Source organism: Syngnathus scovelli, chromosome 17 (assembly GCF_024217435.2).
Source record: "Syngnathus scovelli strain Florida chromosome 17, RoL_Ssco_1.2, whole genome shotgun sequence".
Classification (NCBI taxonomy): Eukaryota; Metazoa; Chordata; class Actinopteri; order Syngnathiformes; family Syngnathidae; genus Syngnathus; species Syngnathus scovelli.
The window spans coordinates 12282932-12307551 of NC_090863.1; the positions used below are offsets into that span (position 1 = coordinate 12282932).

General features: G+C 43.3%; 5 protein-coding genes across 10 annotated transcripts; 2 read left to right on the forward strand and 3 right to left on the reverse strand.

Moving 5' to 3' along the window:
* The first annotated feature begins 79 nt into the window (after positions 1-79).
* On the forward strand, positions 80-2334 carry thap4 (THAP domain containing 4). Its single transcript, XM_049747489.2, has 5 exons — positions 80-440; positions 1422-1575; positions 1652-1761; positions 1852-1955; positions 2035-2334. The coding sequence occupies exons 1-5, from the start codon at positions 416-418 to the stop codon at positions 2149-2151; spliced, it is 510 nt and encodes a 169-aa protein (XP_049603446.1). The 5' UTR covers positions 80-415; the 3' UTR covers positions 2152-2334.
* A 108-nt stretch (positions 2335-2442) lies between these two features.
* On the reverse strand, positions 2443-7720 carry bokb (BCL2 family apoptosis regulator BOK b). 2 transcript variants are annotated; one of them, XM_049747476.2, is made up of 5 exons: positions 7371-7720; positions 6274-6563; positions 5885-6013; positions 3154-3317; positions 2443-3077 (listed from the first exon to the last, which is right to left on the reverse strand). In XM_049747476.2, exons 2-5 carry the CDS (start codon positions 6494-6496, stop codon positions 2952-2954), a joined length of 642 nt encoding a protein of 213 aa, XP_049603433.1. In that variant the 5' UTR covers positions 6497-6563; positions 7371-7720; the 3' UTR covers positions 2443-2951. The 2 variants fall into 2 exon arrangements, with proteins under 2 accessions (XP_049603433.1, XP_049603432.1); XM_049747475.2 differs by having other exon boundaries at positions 6274-6539; positions 7371-7718.
* Positions 7721-10535: 2815 nt separating this feature from the next.
* elovl1a (ELOVL fatty acid elongase 1a) lies at positions 10536-14532 on the forward strand. 3 transcript variants are annotated; one of them, XM_049747215.2, is made up of 8 exons: positions 10538-10842; positions 11994-12075; positions 12155-12345; positions 12422-12502; positions 12594-12650; positions 12724-12829; positions 12908-13047; positions 13253-14532. In XM_049747215.2, exons 2-8 carry the CDS (start codon positions 12015-12017, stop codon positions 13580-13582), a joined length of 966 nt encoding a protein of 321 aa, XP_049603172.1. In that variant the 5' UTR covers positions 10538-10842; positions 11994-12014; the 3' UTR covers positions 13583-14532. The 3 variants fall into 3 exon arrangements, with proteins under 3 accessions (XP_049603171.1, XP_049603172.1, XP_049603173.1); XM_049747214.2 differs by having other exon boundaries at positions 10536-10842; positions 12724-13047; XM_049747216.2 differs by lacking the exon at positions 10538-10842 and adding an exon at positions 10883-10930 and having other exon boundaries at positions 12724-13047.
* An 895-nt stretch (positions 14533-15427) lies between these two features.
* Positions 15428-19461, reverse strand: cdc20 (cell division cycle 20 homolog). Of its 3 annotated transcripts, XM_049747212.1 has the most exons (12): positions 19317-19461; positions 18989-19182; positions 18283-18339; positions 17795-17937; positions 17601-17697; positions 17383-17508; positions 17116-17312; positions 16933-17027; positions 16612-16846; positions 16161-16286; positions 15958-16075; positions 15428-15779 (listed from the first exon to the last, which is right to left on the reverse strand). In XM_049747212.1, exons 2-12 carry the CDS (start codon positions 19161-19163, stop codon positions 15604-15606), a joined length of 1545 nt encoding a protein of 514 aa, XP_049603169.1. In that variant the 5' UTR covers positions 19164-19182; positions 19317-19461; the 3' UTR covers positions 15428-15603. The 3 variants fall into 3 exon arrangements, with proteins under 3 accessions (XP_049603169.1, XP_049603168.1, XP_049603170.1); XM_049747211.1 differs by having other exon boundaries at positions 18989-19391; XM_049747213.1 differs by lacking the exon at positions 18283-18339 and having other exon boundaries at positions 18989-19390.
* A 1257-nt stretch (positions 19462-20718) lies between these two features.
* On the reverse strand, positions 20719-24277 carry LOC125984921 (uncharacterized). Its single transcript, XM_049747248.1, has 6 exons — positions 24111-24277; positions 23340-23558; positions 22697-22954; positions 22479-22574; positions 22070-22087; positions 20719-21891 (listed from the first exon to the last, which is right to left on the reverse strand). The coding sequence occupies exons 1-6, from the start codon at positions 24178-24180 to the stop codon at positions 21806-21808; spliced, it is 747 nt and encodes a 248-aa protein (XP_049603205.1). The 5' UTR covers positions 24181-24277; the 3' UTR covers positions 20719-21805.
* Positions 24278-24620: the final 343 nt, after the last annotated feature.

A 24620-nucleotide genomic window follows, 5' to 3' on the forward strand; every position in this document is an offset into this window, starting at 1 on the left:
GGGGGGGGGGGGGGGGCGAATAACTACCAGAAGCACTGACACACATTTCCAACCAAATATAATAATGTTTGTTCTTTTCATTTTGTAGTATTTCTCTTGCAGTACATGTTCATAACCTATTGTCCGATCAGATTTAAACTTTTGAGTCGCCATGCCAACCTTTCTTTCTGAAAATATATGAACAGAGTATAAGATATATTATTTAAAATGTGCTTTATTACAACAACACATCTGTAACATTGCTCAGGTGTACACAAAAGGGGATCAATTCAAATTAAACAGCTGTAATTGCTTTACAATGTAAACTACATTTCCCAGAATGCCCTAGCATACCAGAGGCGGATAAGGGCAACAGCACCGTCGTTAAAATTGTTTTCGGTCTCTGGCTTTATTTCATTCTCAACTGAATTCAATAATGGCTTGTCCTGTACATCAGTCAGGTAGGACGTTTAAGTCTTTGTACAAATGTAATTAATACAATAATATTAAACAAATACGTAGGTGAGAAAGCACAATATGACCGTGGCCTGGTTCCTGATTTATGACGTAATTGTATGTGCCTAAAATTGATCAAATCGGAGTAATGTGGCTTTAATTTAATTTTACAGTCGATAAATCCAAACCTGTGTTGGGGATGTAGACAAAACTAGCTAGCTACTTAAAAACATCCAGTATTTCAATTAGCGTCCCCCTTGACGCAAATTTAAGTGTGTCCCACATGCTGGAGCTATTTGAGATTTATTTTAAGAGAGTTCGTTGTCATTCGGCTTCGATTTTTGGAATGAAAATTGTAATTTGGATGGTTTAAAAAAAGTTTCACCTCGTCTATCAGGTCATTGCAAGCTGCCCAGAGTTCTTCTTTGCTCGAACGGAATTGTCATGATTGGGGCGATGCCGCCCCCTGCTGTAAATTAAGAGCACTGCATACAGTGGCTGTTTTGCGCTTTATTTTATTTTCGGGGAAGAAAAAGTGTCTGTTTATTAAACTACAGTTTGAAAAATATAACAACTAGCACAGCACGTTTGACGCAGCAAAATCAAGTTGAACCTCGACGATTAAGTGGCATCTCGAAGGAAGGAAAGCGAACGGATTTCACCAGCAACTTGGCTTCATCTATTCTCTCCCCTGGCTCGCCTTTGTGCTAAAAAATAATTCCAGTCATCATATCATTAAATCACCCAGTGCCTCATACAAAAACTCCCTTTCCATCATCACCCAGGCAAAAACAACCAAAACACACAGAGTACTTTTTTACTTGATTTTGTAAGCATTATATTCTGTATTTTTCCCCCCTTTTTTATGCTCTGTTCTTTGTTTTTTAATCCTTCGTATGTAAGGCACATTTCTTGCAAGGCAGTACAGTATGCGACCCATGTGACAATTGATTTCCTTTTCCCCTAACCTGTTTTGTCATATATAGCGGAGATGAATCCCGCCATCCTGCCTCTGGACTGGCTTCTGGGTACCTGGCAGTCTGACGAACCAGGGGAGGGCTGCTTTCCCACCATCAAACCTTTCCGCTACTTGGAGACGCTTCAGTTCAGCCACGTTGGGCAGCCTGTCGTCAACTTCTCGTCGGTTTTCACTTCCGGAGTTCTGAGGTTGAGCCACTCAGCGATGACTTATTTCTCCTCTTTTGTCGGTTTTTAGGTTCAATGCCTTCCACGCCGACTCCAAGAAGCCACTGCACCGAGAGTGCGGCTTCATCCGGATGCAGCCGGGAACCAACAAAGTGGCTTTTATCGTGGCGCAGAACTCGGGTACACTGTTTTTGAATTTGTGTGACCAGATTGTGCTCCTTGGCCACTAGGGAGGAGTGTAAATGTCAAAACGTTTGTGTTCCCGAGCAGGTCTGGTGGAGATTGAGGAGGGCGAGCTTATAGGCCAGCAGCTGAACCTGCACAGCCACGCCATCGCCAGAATCTCCTTTGCCAGGGAGCCTCACGTCAACGAGGTACAAAATCCAGACGGTGCAGTCTCATAAGTTCCGCTTTTGTATTGTTGACAGTTATCCACATCTTGATCTCGAACAGATTTCACGAGTGTTTCAGCTTCGTGCGGACGGGAAACTGGAGCAGAGGGTTTCAATGGCAATTGACACCCAACCACTCACGGAGCACTTGCGCATCACTTACGTCCGATCGTCTTAAAGCAAAGAAAGGTCATCATTATGCAAAATTATTATGCTGGAATGAATGGTGAAGGACATGTCAAAAATTTTGTCACTTTTGTTTTTGTTGTTTGTTGTCAATCTTGTGCTAGTTTTGCTTTCTTTTTGGTCAGAAACCGGTTCTACTGCTGATAATAAAAAATGGGAAAAAAACAGAAACAAACTTTTCTGATGAAAGAAGAGTCTACAGTCTTGTCGTGTAACAAAATAAGGACGAGCACTTTGAGGAAATTGATACACGGCCAAAAAAGAATAAGTCCGAAAAAATATATAATATTTGCAAGATTTTGTCATTTATTGCCGAAAAACAAACATGTTCTCGCACATAAATTAACATCTTCAAAGAACACCCCCCCACCCTAAAAAACCCCCGCAATAATTCCAAAGAGATTCTCTTGCGCACCTTTTTCCTTTATACTGCGATGGCTTTTAACTGTTTCAAAAATAAAATCATAAATAATCTATGTACACGTTTAAAGGTTGCTGTGAATAAGTGCGTCTGTGTCAAGTCCTTGTTGGTCCTAAAACAAGCAAGACAGCTAAAAAAAAAAACGGATTCAAAATGTTTGCATTGAAGCAACTGGACCAAGCGGGGAGTCATAATACTGCAGTTGCTCCCACCCCCTACCTCATCTGCAGCGTCTTGCCACTAGACTCTGGATGAAGCCCAATCCCATGTGACAAAAGAGAAAAACGCTGAGCAAGCATCGGTCCATGGCTGCCGGCAGTGGTCCGATGGAGGAAAAAGCGCGCCAGTGTCCTTTGAGCGTGCTGCGGCGGTCACGCTTCCTTCATGATATAAACGTACATGGAAGTGAGGAAGTATCGCAGGGAATCCAGGGCGGACGAGAGCCAGCGGTGTTCGGGGAAGAGCTCCCTCTTCACCACGCACTTGTTCAGTTCCAGCTGGAAGGGAGAAGGAAGCAGAGAAAACTTGAGCCACAAAGTTCACCTCGCTACAGCTGTTCAGGCTGCGACTGACCCATCCTCCGCGTCTTTTCAGCCACTGAACCAGGTACTTGCGGACGAACTGGCCCAGACTGTCCACGATGATGTGAACCGTGCCGGCGTGTCCTTGCTTCACGCAGTCTACAGCCAGGGCGCCGGCCACGGCGTACATGGACACCACCTTGCCCCACGTGATGCCTGCGGCGCCAAAAACACATGGTACATCTTCTGTGTTTAGCACTCAAACTGCAATGACATCACGGCCTAAAATCGAAGGAATTCAAAATGTTTTGATTAAATGGTGCGTGTGCAGGCTTTCGCCACATGAGGGCAGTAGAATACAGACAAGCGGCTACGCAAGCAGACGAGCTTCAGCAATATTGGCCTTTCTTCGCAGAGGATCAAGACTCTCTGACTGATGTATTGATATATTAATCGTTTGAATGTGTTACACCAATATTTAAAAGCAAATGTGCGTTGCTTTGAGGATTTTTAGAATTTAGTTTGTGATTTCATCCACCATGTAGCACATGCGGACGCACATACACATGGAAGACTTAGTAACCACATATACTCGATTTATTTTCATAGATGGCTATCTTGGTCACCGAGCAGTTAAATCCATGCGTGTTTGTTTTATGTTTAATAAAACACCGGCCTACGTCGGACTTTGCTCTGGTAATTAAACTGTACAATGTGGCCACGCATTGGCGCTGATAAGAAATTGCTGTTCAACTGACATGGGAGGAAAACTGGCTGCATTCCACAAAGCCGGTCGTGTTGAAAATAATTTGCTGAGACGCTCGGCCGCTTATTGGTAGCAGCCACAGAGACGACAGCACTTAATGACATTAACCTGCTTGGTCAAAGTGCGCTTGCATAATCATCTCCCCGACGCTGACCCACAACGGCGGCCTGAACCCGAGGCCGGGCGAGCTTAAACGAGATAAGCGTCCGTGAAAAGTGTCAGAGCTCACAGAAGCTGGCCGAGAATAGAGAGAAGATTGTCAGGGATAAAGACAGCCCAGCCCGGCGGAAAAAAGATAGCCACGGGCAGGAAACACTCGGAGTGTCCCCGAATACTTTGCATTTGTTTTACTCTAAAATTAGTCACTGACAGTGGATGGATTCATTCTCATCGCTTTCTCACTCAGCATTTGTTTTATTATTTCAGCTATTTGTTTTTTCCAAAAATATGTTAACAGTATTTATGCAAACAATTTGTTGATTTATTCTCCATAATTAATAATCAGTCAAATGAACAATCCCACACACCGCTAACGTTTGTATTCAAACAAATAATGAGCTGAAAAATGACTCCAAGCTAAGATTAGCAAGCGATGATACGAATGCATTTAATATTTGTTTGAATACGTTGAGTACTTGCGCGCAAAACTCCACCACTATTATTTTACAATTGGTTATTTTTTTCATTCACCCTTTCATTCTTTAATGATTTCTTGCTAATGAGAATACTAGTGCAGCTTTTTTATTTTCATTCCGAACGCATTTTCACGGAATCATTTTTTGACTTGACCGTACCCTTGGTGTTCCCCGTGACGGGAGCAGCCTCTAGTTCCATTTGCAGTGAGTGAAACGAATCAATGTACTTTGAAGAACACTCTCATCCCTCAGTGGAGCTCAAACTCGTGACAAGCGAGACAAAACGTACCCAGAACAAATCAAGCATAGGGTTCCCCCCCCCCCCCCCAGTCTATTTTTGTCTATGTCTCAAAGGCTCCCAGAAGTTGACCAAGTTTGCTGGTGGAATGCCCTCCCCTTTCAAAATGCGCACTGTCCCGCTCTCACCTCCCAAAAAGGCAAAAGAAGCGCAGATGAATTTCAAAAGGTTCCTGGCAAGCCCGCAAGGTCAACACACCGGGAGCCGGGATGGATAAAAATCATGTGACCTTTTAAAAGTTGGACATTTATGGTTGGATGGGACAGAAATAGAGCGCCGCCATCAAGAACAAAACGGCGTGATGATGACAAGTACGATAAGGGAACAAGGCCTGCAAGCCGATTGACAATAATATCACATAAGCGTAGCGCCGCCGTTTGCTTTGGTATGTGTTTAAGTCCAACACAGTGACGTAGATTTGGCGAGCAGGATTGCACTTGAACGGGTGCGGCCTTCTCAAAAGGTGCAACACAGGAAGGCATTCAAGGTGTCACACGCGGGTGGGGCTCAACACGTTAAGACAAGACGACGTGCGCTCACTCGCTCGCAAAACACACAAACCTTTCTTTAAAAAAATGTTTAGGATGTAACAATACGGTATATTTTGATTACGTTACTTTTTATTTGATCAAGGCCACAAATCACATACATCACACGGGACTAAGGTTCAGATTTTTTTTTTTTTTAAACAATTAGTTTAAGGTAATTTTTTTTTTCTCGCTGAATGTTGTTGAGAGTAAACTTGTAATATTATGAAAATAATCTGGCTATCTGAAAAGGCATGTCTTTTCAAGATTAAAGTCAGACAAATATGAGAATAAAGTCAGATATTTCAGACCCCAAAAATATTTTTTTTAGTATTCTGAGGCTAAAGATAGATTTATTTTATTTATAATGTATTTATTATATATAGTTTCAACATTAGTCAGAATACAACAAGAATTTAAAAAATAATTATATATTTTCAAGAGAAAATTGGTATTTTTAAGATTAAAGACATAATGTTAGAATCAAGTTTTTTTTTCAAGACAACATCCTAATACTATCACAAGAACAAAAGTTGTCCAGCTGTTGACTGGCGTACCTGTCGAGAAGATCTCGGTGGCGACGCCAATGAAGGCGTCGGAAACCATGGTCTCTATGGCAACGGAAATATTGAGCTGGCGGGCCACATTCTTGTACAGGCTGGGAAGGATGCGCTCCAGCTCATCACCTAGGTAACATGCACAAAATACATCACATCGCTGGAAAAAATCTTCATTGGCCTCGCAAGTTGGACAAATATTCAGCAGATTAAAAATGTCTCGTACTTTCAAGTTCTAAATATGATGTAAAGAAAGTTATGAAGTGATCCCTTTTCACTCCTCAAGATGAGTCACCGAGGAGATACCGTTTGAGGAACTCCCAATCTTTCGATTAGGGATAAGCCCTCGAATGCGGCACATTTTGCAACATTTGCTGGCGAGAGCATACCCAGGCAGACGAGCACAAAGGAGACCTCGGCCAGGGCAGCGCGGCAGGGGGACAGGCTGAGCTCGCTCTTGGACCACGTCAGCCCGTTCTGGTTAAGTCTGGACAGGATGAAGTCCCGGCACAAGGCTTTGGCCTGCAACACCAGCTGCTTGTCGCTCAGGGATCGGTCAAACACCTCCATGACCTCGGCGGCGAACGCCGACGACTTGCGAAGAACCTCCATCACCTCCTTTGGGCGACTCGTTCAGGAACCGAGCTCAAAGGAGCTGTTGCAAGAAGAAGATGGAAATCTGGATCCGTTGAGAGGCAGTGGTGTCGGAAACTTACTCAGTAAAGGTTACTTTTCAAAGCACGTAATCAATAAAATAACGGTAACTATGATGACACTTTCTTTGGAATCACGAAGGAGAACCTCCGCCAGCCCTTCATTTTCCGTGGAAGCAAATTACATAAGAATAGGCTGGAGGCGCTTTTATTGTGCGGGCATGGCAAAATCACGTTGCTGCGGCTGCTTGTCTCGCATTATGCAACTACGTGCAAACAACAATAAATAGCCGGGTGGGTTTGTTGGAAATCAACATAAAATATTGCTTTTGAAAATTATACAAAAGACAAATGTATGAAAACAGAGCTGAAAAAAATATGTCGAAATATAGCAAATGTTAAAATGATTTAAAAATAAACTTATTTCTAAAAATAATTTGATGGTAAAAAAGGAACTCAATATATGTATCAATAAATTCAATATGAAACAATTAAAAGAAGACACATTCAAAATCATTGCACACAAAATACATAAAAATAAATAAGATATATTAGCAATAAAAAATAACAGACATTTTAAAAGATTCTGTGAATAAATTTGTACCACTGAAAATGTAAATAATTAAAATTAATACGTTAAAATTTTAGGGAAACGCCATAATAGAAATGTGATTAAATGGCAAATATACTAAATTAAATGACGTACCTGTACAAACGTGTACCCATGCAGACAAAAACACACAAGTGACATTCGCTAGAGTTTGCATTTAAGCTTGTTGCATGTGAAGAAAGCCAAGCGAGAAGCACGCTTTGAATTTTTCACCAAGTCTTACCTTGCACATAACTTGTCCTCGTCCACGTCCACTCGAACCGGACTTTGGCCCTGGCCTAAATAGTCCGAAAGTGGGAAAATCCCGTCACAAGTAATCACCAAACCACAACACGGGTTGTGTTGCTGCTGCCGCCGCTGCTGCTGCTGCTGCCGCTGCTGCTGCTGCTTCTGCTGCTTGGCTTGCCCATTGCTGCACGTTCCTTTCGCGAGTCAATGCGCTTCCGCTTCCAAAGAAAAAAAAGAAAAAGAAAAGAAGACGCCTCAAGATGCTTTAGCTGTCTACCTGTTGTTCCACCTGGGTGCGCTCCATTCACTGACTGGAAACGGCCGGCGGACCGGTCGGGCGGCCCACAAACGAACACACTCTTCCCACGCACTGTGACGCATAAGGGCCGCTTTTGGAGAATTTGATTGGATTTTTCCACGATTCTAATAAAATACAAAAAAAATGCCAGTCTTGGTCCTCGGATGGAATCCACGTTTGCTTTATTTTTATTATGTTATTGTGTAATTTTAGATTTTGGTTTATGTAACCACTCGCTGCCGGCGGATATTCCAAATAAGGTGCGAACGACGTTTTAATCCGTCTCGGTCAAGTGTCTAAATTTAGCTGTACGGGACTGAATCTGTACGTAAATAGCTTCACTTAAACGGTTGTTAATGCTGACAGTCGAGATTTGTAGGGGAAACACTTCCACGACATGAATACGAAAACAAATATTAAATATTCAAAAGTGGAAGTTGTTATGACGTTCTGTTCGTAATCTTGAAACGTCGTATGACGGGTGAGTCGTCGTAAACCCAGGACTTCGTGTCCTCAAGACCAAGTTAGGTTTTTAAACTCAGTGGGGAGGTATTTAAAACGGGGTGAGAATTAAAGACTCGGATCAGGTTTCAAACCGGAGTTATTAAAACAGCATTAGGATTTCAAACTAGAGTTAGGAATATAATTAGAGTGTCGAAAACAATTTTAGGGTTTCAATTGTTAGGTTAGAGTGTTTTTAAGTTTGTCCACTTGGTGTCAGTGTTTCTCAATAGTTTTCGTCAACGATACATCAGCGCTGTGCTGAGCCCGCTACAGATGTTGCTGGTTGATGCAAACAAGATAAACACCTTTCTAATCATTCATTTGTATTCTATTGTGGTCATTTCAATTCAATCAATTGAAAGACCTATGTTGATTACTTTTATAGTTAAAATCCAGACAGTTCATTTGAAAAGTCATTCGTCTGAGTATGATCAGAGAGCAATTATCCTAAGGGATTATCCTGTGATTTAGAAAAGGCCGAATCATAAGTGTTAAACCTGTTCAACACGTACGATTAAATTTAGGTGAAAAAAAATCTCTCTCGAGATACGTAACACCACATGACAACAAGATAATCTTTTAGAGACATCGAATCGGGCCCTTGCACATTGTTTTCATTTTTGGTATGTGGCTGTAGCCTGCTTTGCAGTAACACTCAAATATACTTCCAAGCCAAACGTTCATCTTGTTTTCGGTCGACCCACACCACAAGGAATGTCTGTGTCACACTGATGGAATTTATAAACTCAATGTGACACATGTTAGGCAATTCTGCAAACTGTGAATTCACGCGTGTTTTTAGCGGGATCCATTCATGAATTTTTGCGACTTAAGCAATCAGAATGACGCCATGATTGATTAATTGAGGAAGAGTGGGAAGGCTTGTGGAGCTCGAGAATTCTTTGCTGATTCTATTAAGTGGAAAACTATGGCTGATGAGCAAATTTGCTGTGCTGTTTTGTGGTATTGTGCTTTCTCGATTTGTGTCACACGACCAGGAGAAGCAAAAACTGTTGACTACGCTTTGGCCAAGTACTCATTAAATTGGTGGTCACCTAGAAGGTTGGGGAAAAATTTCCGGTGTGTTCTACCAACATTGAAACTGGACTCATTAACATACGCAGCAATCGAGTTTCACGGAATGCCCCAAAAACGTGCAACATAGCCGAGAAAAATTAAAAACAAAATTCCACTCTCCCACTCAACTGGAGTCTGGAATGAATGAAATGGCAATTAAATCATTACGTCTTAACTCAACACAGAACAATCACAGCTTGATAATGACTAAAATTCCATTCCGATAGAGTGACGTAATCTAATGCTGTGCACAGAAAATTAAATTGATAAACCAGCAATTTTAATGATGCTGCAGGTCAATGTGACCCATTCAATAAATGATTCAAAACACATGTCTGACAATCAACATGTAGGCTGATACTGAAAGTAGTCCATTTTGCTGATTTGTACAGGCCGATTTTGGCAAACGGCCGCCATGTGTAAAAAAATATAAACAGTGACGCCTCCCACTCTGGCACTCGTGTGCTCAGATTCCATTCGTGCCTGCTGTCTTTTTGTGTTTGGGGGAGGCCACAGCTTGTAATGTACAGGGCGGGCGGGCGGGTAAGGGTGGGGTGGGGGAGATCTTGGGGAACTGGTTGGACCAGAGAGGCGGTGGGGGGGGGGAGCTCCTCACCGGGCTGTACGACAACGACCTCCTGTGCACTTGCATCACTGCTGACATCATCAATACCAATAGGTGTGTCTTTACTGTGTGTGCGTGTGTGTGTGTGTGTCTGTGCGTGTGTGTGCGTGTGTCCATGACTCAGGCTTGTGAGCATCACCTATACCCCACAATTGATTGGAGAAGCAAGTGGAGAAATTTTGACCTAAAACATCACCTGAGATGTGCTCAAATTAAAACCCCCAAAAATGGCTTGAAATGCTAATTAGAAATTGGAGACCACCCTTGAACCTGAAACCCTAAACCTGGCTTGAATACCTGAAAACCCAGAATCAGAACCCTTAGCCCTTCTTTCAACCCCATTTCTTGAAACCCAATTTTGAAACCCTATGACAAGCTTTTAAAATCCTCACTTGAAACTCTAAAACCGTCTTAAAACCCTGAATGGAAAACCCATACCTGCCCCAGAATCCAAATTTTGACTCTCCAACCGGCATTTGAAGCCGACATTTAGGGGAGAAATGAGTATTCTTGTACTAAGTGTGGCTTTATCGAACAATGGGAGAGCCCTTCCCACTAGCCCATTGAGGAGGCTGGCCAATCACAAGCAGGCAGAGTGAGGACAGGTAGGCGGAGCTTCCCATTGAAACAGGGTGTGGTTCTGAAACTTGCCTGCACTCTACTACTTCCAGCAGGGCTTTAAATGAAGCTGAGTGCCGTGCCGTGCCTGGCCTGCCGCGCTAATAATCTCAGTCTGACACTCACTACCTCGCATCTGGAGTACCCCCCAGCTCAACCCCAAGCCCACTTCAGCTGTCTCTTTAGAATATTTGCGTTCGCGACCCGGCGGAGCTGGAGCCGGGAAAGCGGCGCTGTGGTTTGGCCGCCTTCCACCTCTTGCTCCTCACTGACTGGTTTTTTAGTGTTTGATTGCCTGAGCGTGCGCCCTGGCTGTTACGGGAGTGAGAGCTGAGGACTCAGCAGGTGAGTCACAACCGGATGGGATGCGCTTTTCAACACCTTTGCTCACACTTCTTCACCCCAATGCTTTTACAACTTGTACGATGGTTTGGTAAGCAAAAATGTTCAACATTTTCACTAAACAATCTTTTTTAATTTGAAGGAATAAAATGTGAACACATGGGGAAAAAAATTGTGCTGATGCAAAGTTTGTAAGCAGTTTGAATCAGTAGATGAATACTTACATTTAAAAAAAAAAGGCAATTCATTGTGGAAAAGATCAGATTTAATGCACTTGAATGCTTTTAATGGTTTAGCATTTGTTGATCTTGAATCTGTTGAAGTTCTTTGAGCAAATGGTGATCCAACCCCTGCCCTCCTTCCATTTTGCTGTCGGCATGCCTGATTGATGTTCTGGCAAGTCGTAGGTTTTGGCTTGCGTTCGTTCATAAGTGGGGGTGGGATGGGCTGGCCTTCAAAGTAGCCTCCACAGTTGTGGTTCTTTTCCAAAGCGTGTGTCACGTACAAGTTGGTATTTGCCAGTTTCCAAAAATGCCCCTGGTCTTTTTTATTTGGCAGTCGCACGCCCTGAAAAAAATACCGTCACTCGCCTCCGTGCTTCACCCGTTTGACTTGCTCTGTTAGTCAGCCGGAGAGAATTTCATTGTTCTCCCCTGACGACATAAATGAATAGCTCGCTTCAAATGCAGCTTTTGTGATTTCATCCGGGCTTCCCGTGTTGGTAAATCAGGGATCATCCCATTTCACTTAATCGGCCCGCCTGCGAATAATGTACCGTATTTTTCTTGATCTACGCCAGCATTGAATAGTGACGGGCAGGGAACTAAATACGAGGCTTGAGATGGCAGAAGGTGCAATGAACACCATATCAACTTTTAGGTTCAACTCAACAGGCCCCTGATTTCACACAGAGTCAATTTGTGATTATATGAGTGGTGTAGGCGGAGCTAAATATTGTGATTTCTGTCAATATTAGTGTCGTACATTCAGTCTTTCTAATGTAAAAAATGTGCCTTGGGGCACCAAAGGTTGGAAAACGTGAGATGAGCATGATGTGTGAGGCTTTATCAGCATTGTGGCCGTGCAGCTGCCCACTGTTTGTTTAGGTGAGCGGCCAAACACACAGCGGCTTTGACTATGGCGTCTTCTTTCAGGAAAAGAGGAGAGCAGTCACCATGCTGCGAGACGTCGGATCCAATGTTTTGGAATTCTACAACGACCTGCTGTCCAAATGCGGTGAGTTGCGTGATCTCAAATTGCTTACCAACAAAATCAAACAAGCGCGACGACGTCAACATGGCCTTGTACTTTCCAGACCCCCGGGTCAAAGACTACCCGTTGGTGCATTGTCCCCTGAAAATGACCAGCCTCTTGGTGGGCTACGTCATCTTTGCCGTCTACTTGGGGCCTCGCCTCATGGCCAACCGCAATCCCTTCCACCTCAACACGGCCATGGTGGTCTACAACTTTGGCATGGTCGCCCTCAACGCTTTCATCGTGTACGAGGTATGAGAAACCCGCTTGAAAAGGCCAATTGGTTCCATTTGATGTGAACTCACTGCGGATGTGTCTCGGCCTCCAGTTCCTGATGTCCGGATGGGGCACCACCTTCACGTGGAAATGTGATCTCATCGATCCCTCCAGGAGTGCGCAGGCGCTTCGGGTAAGTCGGCAAATCTTGAGCTTAAACAAAAAGCAAATAAGTATTTTTATATACACGTCAACTCAAGAATGCTTCCCTTTCTTTCCCTCAGATGGTGCGAGTGGGTTGGTTGTTTTTCTTTTCCAAGTTCATCGAACTTCTCGACACGGTGCGCATTAGTGGGATTACTGGTTTTTTTATTCTGACATGACATAACTGATTGTCAGTCGACGTCATTTCAGGTATTCTTTGTGTTGAGGAAGAAACAAAATCAAATCACTTTTCTCCACGTGTTCCATCACTCTGTCATGCCCTGGTCGTGGTGGTGGGGCGTCATGCTGACTCCTGGTGAGGACCGGTTCGCGTTCGCATACTCTCTTGCTGACGGCAACTTGTCACAGCTGACCCAGATTTTTCCCATCGCAGCCGGCGGGATGGGCTCCTTCCACGCCATGGTGAACGCCACGGTCCACGTCATCATGTACACGTACTATGGGCTGGCGGCGGCCGGGCCGCGCTTCCAAAAGTTCCTGTGGTGGAAGAAGTACATGACCGCCATCCAGCTGGTAGGTTGTGCAGGACTCAAATTCAAATCATAAAGACAATCAAATCTATTTTCTGAATACTGACTATGAATTTAGATTAAATTTAGCATAGCAACATTTATGGTATCGGCAGAATCCAATCCAAGTCATCCCCATTTTTCGCATATGAATTTGGTGAAATGAAACAAACCGGTTGTGTGAACACATGTTGCGTTGTTTCCGTCAGACGCAGTTCATCGTCGTGTCGGTGCACATCAGCCAGTACTACTTCATGGAGAAATGCGACTACCAGATGCCCCTGTGGATCCACATGATCTGGATGTACGGTGTACTCTTCTTCATGCTCTTCTCCAACTTCTGGCTGCAGGCCTACATCCGGGGCAAACGGCTGCCCGTCACCCAACTCAAGGGCGGCCGTGACCGGGCCCCAGCCAGCCCCCCGCTGGCTAACGGCACCCACCAACACAACGGCAACGCCAACGGCGACCAGAACAACCGCCACCAGCACAACCACACCAATGGCAATGTGCAATTGAGCAAAGTAAAGGAGATCTAACTTTTTTTGGGGGGACCCTGATCATGTCTCAGCGACTCTACCGTACTACCACAGCTATAGAATAACCAATTCCTTTCATATCAGTCTTCCGTTCCGTGTACTAGGAAGATCTTTGTCCTCCTCGTAAGACATTTCGGCACACTAGTGGAATGACTAGTAAAACAAAATTCTGCTACTAGTGACACAATTGGCCTACTAATCCCACAATTAGTAAAGCTTCCCGGGTAAACTATTTGGCCCCACTAGTTATTATGTGTCCTGCACTAGAAGCCTCTTGGACCATACGACCCACCGGCACCAAAATGGCCCCTCGTAGTTTGCATCACGTTATCAGCCTTCTCATGTCCGCAACTTGAAGTTGTCCAACTGGTGTGCTGAAATTTCCTTATTTGATAGGAGTGCACTAGTGAACTCCTGTGTTGCTCTAGTAACACTACTCAAACTTTTTTTTAACCCTGAAGGCTTCTATGGAAAGCCAATTGAGCAGCCTTGATATCCAGCTGTACTCGTACTTTCCTGTCCACATTCGCAAGACCTCGGCACTTGCACCAAAGTGTCTTCGTCTGAGGACAAAGAGCGTACTTGTACACGAAGGAATAAAGACTCAAAATGGCTTTGGTGACAGTCTAGTCTGTTTTCATTCACATTGTTGGGACATGTTATCATATGAATGGCTTGTTTTGTTTTTGTCAGTGATCTTGTGTGTTTTTGTGGACTCACTGTGAAGTTTGGTGCTCCATTTTCTCACGGATTGTGTTCCTTCATTGCGGATTTGCGCTCCGCTAGTACCACGTTAGGCTGACGCCAACCTCGTATCATGCCGTTTTCACTGAAGACTAGCACGTGTAAATAACCTCCTGAAAAATGCTTTTCATTTGTACATGTTGAATTTATAGATTTTTGTTGTTTGATTATTTATCTTTTTGAAATAAACGCATTTTAGATATCAAGGTCGGTGTCATTTGGCAAGCAGTTGGTGGTTTGCACTTGGTATGGAGGAATAGGTCACATCATTATTTTTTTTATTATTCTGCACTAATATTGATGAATTTAGCATATATGTGCATAACTCACTGAAGGCCAGAACACAAAAATGCTTAATACTTGACATTTGATTCTAGGCAACTTGTGACCGACTGTGAAGTAATTTTATCTCCCCTCACCTACAGAAAGTAAACTGCTATTAAATCTGTATTTGATATGAAAAGAAATGACTTACCTGAGTGTTTCATATTTTATGTATTTCTTTTGCCCCTCCATTTAAGACCCGAGTCCTTGTGGTCGAGAATCCACAGTATATCCATACAAACGATAAAAAGAAAAAAAAAAAGTTTTAACGCACGAGACAGAACTCAGGTAACGACCAATCACGGCTTACCCGTTTTCTGCTTTGGTCATGTGACGTTCAGAAGCCGATTTCTTAGGTACTGTGATGTCATTTTTAGTCGAGAGCAAGTGGGAAAACCGCCGTAGCGTGAGATGAGTAAACACGGGTGGATTTTGCAATGTAATTCATATTGCGCAAATGGAATATTATTAGCATTGTTCTTGAAAAACGAGCTTTGAAGACTTTTCCATGATCGATAAGTATAGCTGAACCAATCAGAGGACGTCACAGATTAGTTGTCAAAGATGTGATTGGTTGAAGTAAAACCTGCCACATCAATTGGAGTGTCGAAAACAGCTGAATAAAAAAGTGTTTATCAGGACTGAGCTAGCCATCACATAACTAAAATCAAGCAACAACAAAAAAAAGAATGCAGAAAATAATTACAGGTCTCTCGTTAATTAGTCGCTCAGTGGTTATTCCCTCGTATTTTTTCACTTTGAATTCATTTCAGCCACTTCTAGAAGCAAAACTCATTTATTAAAACGTTGCACTGTATAACAATTATGCAAAACAGTCTCAAAGATTGAGAAAACGATTGAAACATGTGCTGTGTACAATGTAGGCAATGCACTTACAATGCACAAAGTAAAAATAGATTATGACACGAGTACCTTGCAGAAGTCTAATCGAATTATCTGATGGCTCGAGTGAAGGCGGAGTGCAGGGAAAGAGGTGTCTTGTCTTTGGCTTTTTGCTTGGGGTCCACCTCAAAGCTCTTCCACAGGCGAATGGTCTCGTCCGCCGCCAAGCTGGCCACCATGGAGCCATCTGGACTAATGGCCATGTTGAGGACTCGCTCGCTGTGCCCTGATTACGAGGGGGGGGGGGGGGTATTAATGCACTTGTTCAAAGTCAAATGTCCCTGCTAAAATGAATGGAATTGTCATGAATCCATTATAGCCCCCTTGTTAGGAAAGTTTCAACTGAACCAGTAGGTTGGTTTCCATCTGATAAGACGAAAGTTGCCGTCGGGAGAAAGCCTTACCGTTGAGCTCTGTGACTTTCGCCATGGACGGGTACTTCCAGATGACCAAGTTATGGCGGGTGAAACCGTGTGCAGAGACCAGCTCCTTGTAGTTGGGAGCAAACACAAGTGCAGACACCTGAAATTCGTTCACATGTGGAAAAACAAGTGAAGCACAAGTGGTGTATATTTGACACGTTCGGTTAGGAGAGCCGCGTGTTGACCTGGGATTGAGTGTCGAGTGAGCTGAGGCAAGAGCCGCTGTTAACGTTCCACACACGGATGTGGCAGTCTGAGGTGCCGCCGCCTGTGGCCAGGATGCTGGATTGCCATGGACACCAAGCTAAAGCCTGGAAACGCAAACGCTCAATTCATTATCTGGTATGGTAATGGCATTGAAGTTATTTCAAAATTTACATTTGCAACATAAAAGTTAGAACAAAAGTGCTAATTATACCACTAAGCATACCAGCTGTATTAAAAAGGGGCAATATTTTCCAGAGACATTTGAGATTCTAATCATTTCAGTTTAAAGTAACATTTTAAAAATACAATTACATTTGAGGGGATACAAAAAGATGAAAATTTGAGGTTGAAGTTATCCAGTAACGATGTGATTTTTGTCATCCCATTGGTTCACAAGTATGTGGCAGAACAAACAACTGTGCTGCCCACCTTGACCGCCCCCTTGTGGAGACTGAGCGTGCGCAGCGGCTGGGTTACGTTGGTGCGGCCCTGGGCCACGTGGGGCCAGATGCACACCAGGTTGTCGTTGCCGCCGCTGCCCAGGTAGCGGCCGTCCGGCGACCACTGCAGGCCGCACACCTCCTGGGAGTGGCCCCGCAGTGTGAAGATGTGGTGGTCCGCCACCCTCACGTCGTGGTGGTGAATCTGACCCGATTGGCTGCCGCTGGGACAACGATCAGTCGGTGAGCAGCGGGGAGGGGTGGGGTGGGGCAAGACTGCTTGAGCTTTAGGAATACAAAGTCAAAGTACCTGGACAAGATGTGGCTGTTCCAACTCAGGCTGCACACTCGTGCAGAGTGGCTGTTCATGCTTCGAAGACATTTCTCTTGCGACACGTCCCACACCTACCAAGAGACAAAGCAGGTTGGAGAAACATTAGCTGAGGGCTGGAATAAAATCTTATGTCTACCCTTTAAAAAGACACAAACTGACTTGGACTGCACAGTCGCTGGTGCCAACTGCCAGGTAGCTGCCCTCCTTGGCCCACGACAGGGAGGTGATGTAGTCGGCCTCATTGTCCAAGGTCAAGAGGTGAGTGATATTCCCCTGAGTGGCGTCCCACAGGTAGACACTGTCACTGAGAGCCACCGCCATAATGTTGCTGCTGTTCCAGTCCAGCAGATTCAGATCTGGGGGCGGTAGCAAAAAGTCACCACAACGTATGTAGGTCGACAACGCTAGCGGCGAGGCAATACTTACAAAAATCATCCTGAACGTCGGGCGCGTCTAAGATTTTCTCAGCGGTTGAAGATATGTACCGCGTCTTTTTGCTGGACATGGGCGTTCCGGTGTGACTGTAGACGGACTTCAAGGAGTTGTGCTGGCCTGGAGAACAAGACACACAATTTGGGTCTATGAGCCCATTTCCGTTCCATATAAATTTCCATTTGCGCGCTCAAGCAGAGCGGCAGCGTTACCGTCCGGGTTGGCTGTTGGCTTTCCGCTGAATTGCAGGACGCGGGCCTCTTCCATATTGCATCCATTCAGCACCATGGACCACATCTTTTGTTGTTCCTTTAGCAACATGCCCGAGTGTCACGGAAAGCATTAAATTCACACTTCTGCACGGTACACCGCGGCGTGACGTCAAAGACAATTTGAAAGCGCTTGCCGCTGAAGCTGTTGAAACGCCATCTTCCTTGGGTCGAAACTCCTTCGAGAGCAGGAAACTGGCCACTTCCATTTGTTTTTCATTACGGACGGGAATGAAGCGGTCCTCTCTCATCATCTTTGATGGAGTGGCTTTACGTCTGCCTATACGGGAGAGAAAAATACATCTTGTATTCATATAAAGGAGCAGCCATTTTGCCACTTGCGATCGACTGAAAATGACATCACGGCTAGGGTTCAGGTCACCACTTTAAATGCAGATTCCTCCATGCTGTTTTAACATGCTTGCCCCCCCCCCCCCCAATCTTTTTTTAATTAACTCTTAAATCAATCTGTTGGCATCTCTTGCATTGGTTGCACCAACAAGTCATCACAGGGGAGCACGCACTTACCACGCGTGAAGCCGACCTCCGCTGTGTGCCCTTAACGCAAACTTTTCTATGCTAGCTTTAGGTTAGTATGGTCTAAGGCGCGTTGTGACTTACATACCAATTCGGGTTACATCTGCACCACAGGAAAGGAACTTCTCCGTAACATGAGGAATACCTGGAATTTGAAATCAAATTCCTAGGTTGAAACCCAATTTTGAAAGCATAATCCTAGATTCAAATCCAAATTTTAAAAGTTTGTTCATTAATACATGACTCCTAACCCTAGACTTTAACCGTGTTTTAAAACCCTGATTTAAAAATAATCCTCTCGTTTTTTTATTACATTTGTATAATGTTGTTGGTCTTGCTTTCTTGCAGTATTATCCAAGGGTTTGTGTGAGTTCAAAACCCCAGAACAATATTTCAACTGGCATAAAAGCTGTAAAAACATGCCTAGGATGTATTTGGATAGGGTACGTCTTATTCGCGGGTTGTCACGTACTCTGGGGGTGGATGTTGGCGGGGATTACTGTAATATTTTAGGCTCGCCATTATGCTTTGCGAGATGGAGTCTGCACTAAAAAAAAAAAAAAAAAAAAAAAATGTATGTTGACATAATTGCGAATTGACGTTTTTGTAAAAGTTAACGGTAATGGCTTTTAAAATGGTGCATTTTTCCTCCAAGGTTTAGAACGGCAACTCTTAAGTTGCGTACAAACTCGGTCATGTTGCAAGCGTAGTAACAAACGTAGTATGTCGTAAACAAATGACACCCATTTTGTACATATTACAACTCATTTGCAAACAACTCCTGAGTGCCTTACCTGGCGTCCAACCAGGCGTCTTTGTGGTGTTCACGGAGGTGTTGGCATACTTCACTGGGGACAAACCGCTCGACAAGCTGGCTTTCCTCTGCCAGCGGGCAATCGGGCCATTGGTGACGGGGACGTCCACTTTCAGCGTGTTGCCGATGTCGTTTTCTAGCCCGAAATGCGCCATTTGCAATGCTTTCCCTGGGCTGATAAATATTGCACGGTAACGCAGCCCTTAAAGGGGATCGATTAATAAATAGCTAATGTCAACTAAGACTTATAATACAGTGGGGGGAGTACTAAGTAGTTAGCCTCACCCCACAAAACAAGTTTTACTCACGCTTTAACCACGTAAAATGAAGGACACTCGTTGACACTGTGCCTCGTTGTATCATTTGAAATTTTTGAAAGGACGCCTCAACATTTAAATCCCTCAGAAAGCCGTATCATTGGTTGAACACCCAACGGTCGAGGATACGCCAACGTGATTGGTGAATCCGAAACATACATTTCCGGCCATAGATGTGGAATGATGGACATTTAATAGAATGGCGCCCTCTATTGCACAGGAGGTGGTATCAGTAATGCATTTTGAAAAACTCATTTGACCCATTAATAAGTATAAGACGAGTTGTTTTTGTTTGTTAATTAGATAAGCCTGTATTTATTGCTGCATAATACACATATTTATGTGGAAGTTATTAAATAATTCAAATAGTCTAACGCTGGGCTATAGAGAGCTGCTGTCCAAGTTTTCTTCCTTCATACACCTGATTGAAATGGTCAGTCTTCAATAAGATTCTAAAGAGCTTGCTGAGCTGACTGAATGAATTGTGTTGATGAGGTACACTTCCAAAACAGGCCCGGACTTGCCTAACCCTGATCTAACTTTACAAAATGCATGGGCATGGCACCTGATAAAATTAATGTGTTTCGTCTCTACAAGCGGCACTTGTATTTGTTCCTGTCTGTTATTTACCCTTTTTTGAAATGATGGCACTTGTTTTATTCTTGCACTCGTATTATTCTTGCACTCGTATGCGCTGCTGTGACAAGTGAATTTCCCCGCTGCGGGATGAATAAAGTTCTATCATCTTCATCAACTCGTGACTTTAGTAAATATGTTCCAGGCTTACCTAATTGTAATCTAATTAAAAAATTGACTGAACTTGTAAAATAGCACCAAAAAAGTTTAAACAATGGCAGTCATTGCAAAAGCAATTTAATGAATGTGCATCAATGCAGAACATTTTAACAAGTGAATCATCACAATTGAACTCTATCGGTCTATAAATAAAGGGCAATGGCTCATTTCATTGAAAAGGCGAAAAGTGAGTGTTAGTGATTTGCTCACTCCAACTTATTTTGCAAGAACCACACGGGAGACAGGCAAGTTCTTTTAGACACCTGCAGGTGGAGAGTTCACTCGCTCCAGAATGAAGTCTGGCCTCCTTCCTGCAAGTGGATATTTATTAAGAGAAACAGAGTGGGGGTATGGGTAGGCTGGCTAAAGCCCTTGTCCTCTAAACATGTCAGGGGATGTTTTACGACCTTTCTGATAAGGAGGACAAGGTAAGGTATTTATTACCTGTTGCATTCCAACATAATCCTACGATAAAGATAACTTGGAAAACCCTAACAGTGAGCTCATCTGTGTTGCACACATTCAACTTTGATTTAATGATTTTGTTAGGTTCAAAATCAGCAAAAGGATCAGCAGGCAAAACCAGTGAGGCAGAATGTTGAGTCTTTTCTCGCGAGGAGTGCATTCAGACTTACATCAATCCGACTACACTAAAGGTCTGTTTACACTCCTCTCTTTTTATTTAGGAATGCCCTACCTACAATGTGAGACTAGCCCCTGATAGGTGGGGGGGAAAGCGTGGGCTTTGTCTCATGAGAGAAGAAACGAGATTCTATGTGAAACTAGAAGTCGCAGACAGGATGCCATGAGAAACGAAGAGTGCAAGGACAAAATGCTATGTGAAACAAAGAAGTCATGTGAAAAGAGTGCAAAGACAAAATGACATGTGCAGACATCAACAAAATAGATTGAGCTATCAACAACTTTCTTGGATTCCAGAGGTGTAGAAGGTCAGGAAGCTCCAGACAGCATGGTTTGACTTGTTGTGGACTGGGTGATGTCTGCAAGGCGAAACAGCAAGCATTCTGTGCAATAACTTTATTAATAAGTACTCATTAGGGAACGCATGATAACATATATAGACAATTTATCTAACAATCAGCATGCAATAAAACGATCTTGAATTCAATTTACAAATTTACAAACCCAATATTAGCAATTCGGTTGATGTATCTAAGATTAAACGCTACATTTTACATCTCTCAATACTTGGTAGAAAGGCTGAGTTTGGTGAGCCAAATTGACTTTGACAATTGGTAAAGTAAACATTTGGTGTGAAACAACATTGCTTTTCACTCAGCATACAAAAGAAAACAAAAAAAAATGACTTAACAAATGTGTTTACAGTGTGCCCAATTCCTCATTAATATTAAGTCTGATAAACACAGACATGATAAAGTGCATTAAAAGTTGTCCATCTAGTGGAGCAGATAAATGTAATTTTTGGTTCAAAGTCTGACTTGTATGGAATGGGGCATCGGGCTGGTGTGTCCACCTAAGTAGAGCTTCATTGTTGGCTGCGAGTGCACACAAACTTTACAGGAAGGCAGAAAAAAGATAAATAAATGCTTAAAAACTCTGATGTGACTCAACATACTGGCGTGGCTGTGTGGAAAAACCCTGCTGGATGTCAACCAACCATTGTTTCACAGTACACTACGTACTTCCCTAGTTTTATCTTTGAATCATAAGGTTTGATAGGCGGCGCCTGTTTTTCCTGCATGGGAATCTGCCATGTCCTTGGGGTAGTGTACAATTGAACCAAGAACACCTACGAGAGAGAACAGATGATCCACAGGGTTGAGCAATTGCTCCAGTAAAACAACAAGCCAGGTTAAAACAGTAACAAGAAATTAATGTGTGCAGAGTCCACAAAATATTCAACTTTTGGCACTCATCTTCCATCCAGTGCTGTTCATAGAGAATTGTAAAGAATGTTGTTTTCTTACCTCCGGGGTACTGCCGCTCTAAGAAGAGATAAAGGAAGAAAAGAAGAGACACATGACCATTCTTTGAATTCCGCAAGAGAGCAAGACAAATTACTCGAGACTTCAAAGTTGATTTTGCATTCAATGACATTGCATGGAATGAGTCTTACTATAAGGATAGAACTCAGCAGCTCTTTTAAAACATAATCACTGACCCCCCGCCCCCCCACACACACACGTTTTGATTGAGCCTATGTACAAGTTCTACATCACAAGAAAGCAGAAGCAGAGGACAAATTTCACCACACCCAGATGTGTGTGTGACGATGATCATTGGGACTTGAAATAAACTCTAACCAAAGGCTGCTGATGTTACGATAGACAAAACAAATTATACATCAATTACTGTGAAAGAATGTAAACTACTCACTTTGTTTGGAGATTAAAAGGCTGAGAGCAATGAGCCCAATAAAAGCCAGTACACTCAAGATTGGAATAAGAAAATGAGGCATCAGAATCCCGGGAACTGAAAAATAAATAAATAAATAAATAAATAAATAAATAAATAAATAAATACATAAATACATAAATACATAAACAAACAAACAAACAAACAAACAAACAAACAAAAACGTAGGTGTACTCCACCTGAGTGTTCCCCAGAAAGGTCCAACTTTTGCACGAGGTTGACACATTGGTCCCGAAGGGAGATCCCCTCCCTCCCAGGGCTCTCCAAAGCCTGTACCCAGGACGCTTTGAGAGCCGTTGCTTGCGGCGTGTGAGCTATCCAGGCACCGCCGCGGTCCCGGGACAGGTAGGGTAACCCGTCGTAGAAAACCCTGTCGGCCCAGTACAGTTCCAAGCCCTCCAGAATGCAGTCGCGGGAACGGAGGACCGTGTGGTTTCCTGTCCACAAAGACATCCATCCATCCATCCATCCATCCATCCATCCATCCATCCATCCATCCATCCATCCATCCATCCATCCATCCATCCATCCATCCATCCATCCATCCGTCAGTTTTCTCTAGTGCTTGCCCTCCTTAAGGTGATGGCTGAGGTGAAGCCTGTCCCAATTTATTTCAGACACGTCACAAGTAGCAAACTCAGACAAGCAACCATTTAGTCTCATCTTTGGTTGCTATAGCCTTCATTGAATTGAACATGCATGTTTTGAGAATGAGAGACAAAGTCAGAGTACCCTGCAAAAACTCACTCAGAAGGGTCAGAGCTGAACTTTGAACTTTGACTATGAAGCAGACTTCCTAACCACGAGCCCGGCATGCCTCACCAAAGACGCCAAAGGAAGTCGATTCATTTGATGTTTCACTCGATAACGCAATCTGGTTGGCGAGGAGCCTCAAATGGTTGGAATCAGTCAACATCCTTTGAATGATGCCGTCAACTTGACGAGTGGCGCCAGTATAAGGGATCCCGTTGAGGAGGACCCGCTGTGAGACGGGCCGTGCCCCCGTCGCCATCCACTGCTGCAGCTGAACTACTGCAGTGTCTAAACAGAAAGAGAAAGAAAGGTCCTTTGAGGTTGTGGGGATCGAATGGGAGTTGAGATTTAACTTTCAGTAAGCCACAAAGTTGATATATTTAAATGCCCCAAAACTTATTTTGACAACGGTTAATGATATATATATATATATATATATATATATATATATATATATATATATATATATATATATATATATATATATATATATATATATAAAACACGTGTCAGTTTGTTCACTTGTGATTGTTCTATTGTCTTTTGTCTCTGCAGGATGCTTACATCTGCTTTACTTTCGATTTCGCTTCCGTTTCATTGTCCTTTAATTATTAAAGTTCGATAGTCTCTGCAGGGACGCATCCTCTTTCTTTTTACCGAACACACCCTGCGTGAATCTCTACGCGTTCTAATTTTAATAGCAGTTAATATTCACTTCAGTTACACCCGACAGCAATAACAGCTAAACGAGTCAGTACATCAGGATTGTCTCGTCTCAAACTTGTATTTTAATTATTTGTTTTAAATTATCAAAATTAGTGAGTTATAAAAGTTTCTCACCCACTGGACCTGGCAGAGACAATGATAGATGGGTCAGGATCCCAAACACGAGAATGCCACCGAACTCCATCGCTCCGAGTCCAAAGTGGAAGCAAAAGACTGTCCGCAATAGTATGCAAAAGACACTGACAAGGGAGCGCCTATCAAGAGCGGTTTTGTAGGTTTTCTAACGAAAACTCCCGATTATGGCTTCTGATTGGCTGAGAGCGCAGCATGCGCAATTAATCTCCGCGCACATTGATTGACTAAACATTAGCACAGCAGGTTTGAAAACCTTCTGTTGACTTTTTAGCTTAATATATTCACGAGAAACCAAGTTTACTTTGCCTGACACTATGATAATATTGTTCCGCAGCATCATTATTTTATTTAGTCGTCAGCATGCAAACCACAAGAAATTCAACCACAAAATTATCGCAGCAACAGAAAGAATAACAGAACGAACCTTTAAGACGTGAGAATTTTTAGGTGGTGTAAATCATGGGCGTTGGTTAATATTGGGATGGTAGG

Excerpts from the sequence above, each read along its gene's own strand:
- cdc20 (XM_049747212.1), bottom strand. The coding sequence starts at position 19,163 with ATGGCGCATTTCGGGCTAGAAAACGACATCGGCAACACGCTGAAAGTG. Across the intron at positions 16,076-16,160 it reads CACTCGACACTCAATCCCAG|GTGTCTGCACTTGTGTTTGC; the intron begins GTCAACACGCGG and ends AACGAATTTCAG. Across the intron at positions 15,780-15,957 it reads GAAAGTCACAGAGCTCAACG|GGCACAGCGAGCGAGTCCTC; the intron begins GTAAGGCTTTCT and ends CCTCGTAATCAG.
- thap4 (XM_049747489.2), top strand. The coding sequence starts at position 416 with ATGGCTTGTCCTGTACATCAGTCAG. Across the intron at positions 1,576-1,651 it reads CAGCCTGTCGTCAACTTCTC|GTTCAATGCCTTCCACGCCG; the intron begins GTCGGTTTTCAC and ends GTCGGTTTTTAG. Across the intron at positions 1,956-2,034 it reads GGGAGCCTCACGTCAACGAG|ATTTCACGAGTGTTTCAGCT; the intron begins GTACAAAATCCA and ends GATCTCGAACAG.
- elovl1a (XM_049747214.2), top strand. The coding sequence starts at position 12,015 with ATGCTGCGAGACGTCGGATCCAATGTTTTGGAATTCTACAACGACCTG. Across the intron at positions 12,503-12,593 it reads GGAGTGCGCAGGCGCTTCGG|ATGGTGCGAGTGGGTTGGTT; the intron begins GTAAGTCGGCAA and ends TCTTTCCCTCAG. Across the intron at positions 13,048-13,252 it reads ACATGACCGCCATCCAGCTG|ACGCAGTTCATCGTCGTGTC; the intron begins GTAGGTTGTGCA and ends TGTTTCCGTCAG.
- LOC125984921 (XM_049747248.1), bottom strand. The coding sequence starts at position 24,180 with ATGGAGTTCGGTGGCATTCTCGTGTTTGGGATCCTGACCCATCTATCA. Across the intron at positions 22,955-23,339 it reads GACTTCCTTTGGCGTCTTTG|GAAACCACACGGTCCTCCGT; the intron begins GTGAGGCATGCC and ends CTTTGTGGACAG. Across the intron at positions 22,575-22,696 it reads CCTTTCTGGGGAACACTCAG|TTCCCGGGATTCTGATGCCT; the intron begins GTGGAGTACACC and ends TTTATTTTTCAG.
- bokb (XM_049747476.2), bottom strand. The coding sequence starts at position 6,496 with ATGGAGGTTCTTCGCAAGTCGTCGGCGTTCGCCGCCGAGGTCATGGAG. Across the intron at positions 6,014-6,273 it reads CTTTGTGCTCGTCTGCCTGG|GTGATGAGCTGGAGCGCATC; the intron begins GTATGCTCTCGC and ends CATGTTACCTAG. Across the intron at positions 3,318-5,884 it reads CACCGAGATCTTCTCGACAG|GCATCACGTGGGGCAAGGTG; the intron begins GTACGCCAGTCA and ends TTGGCGCCGCAG.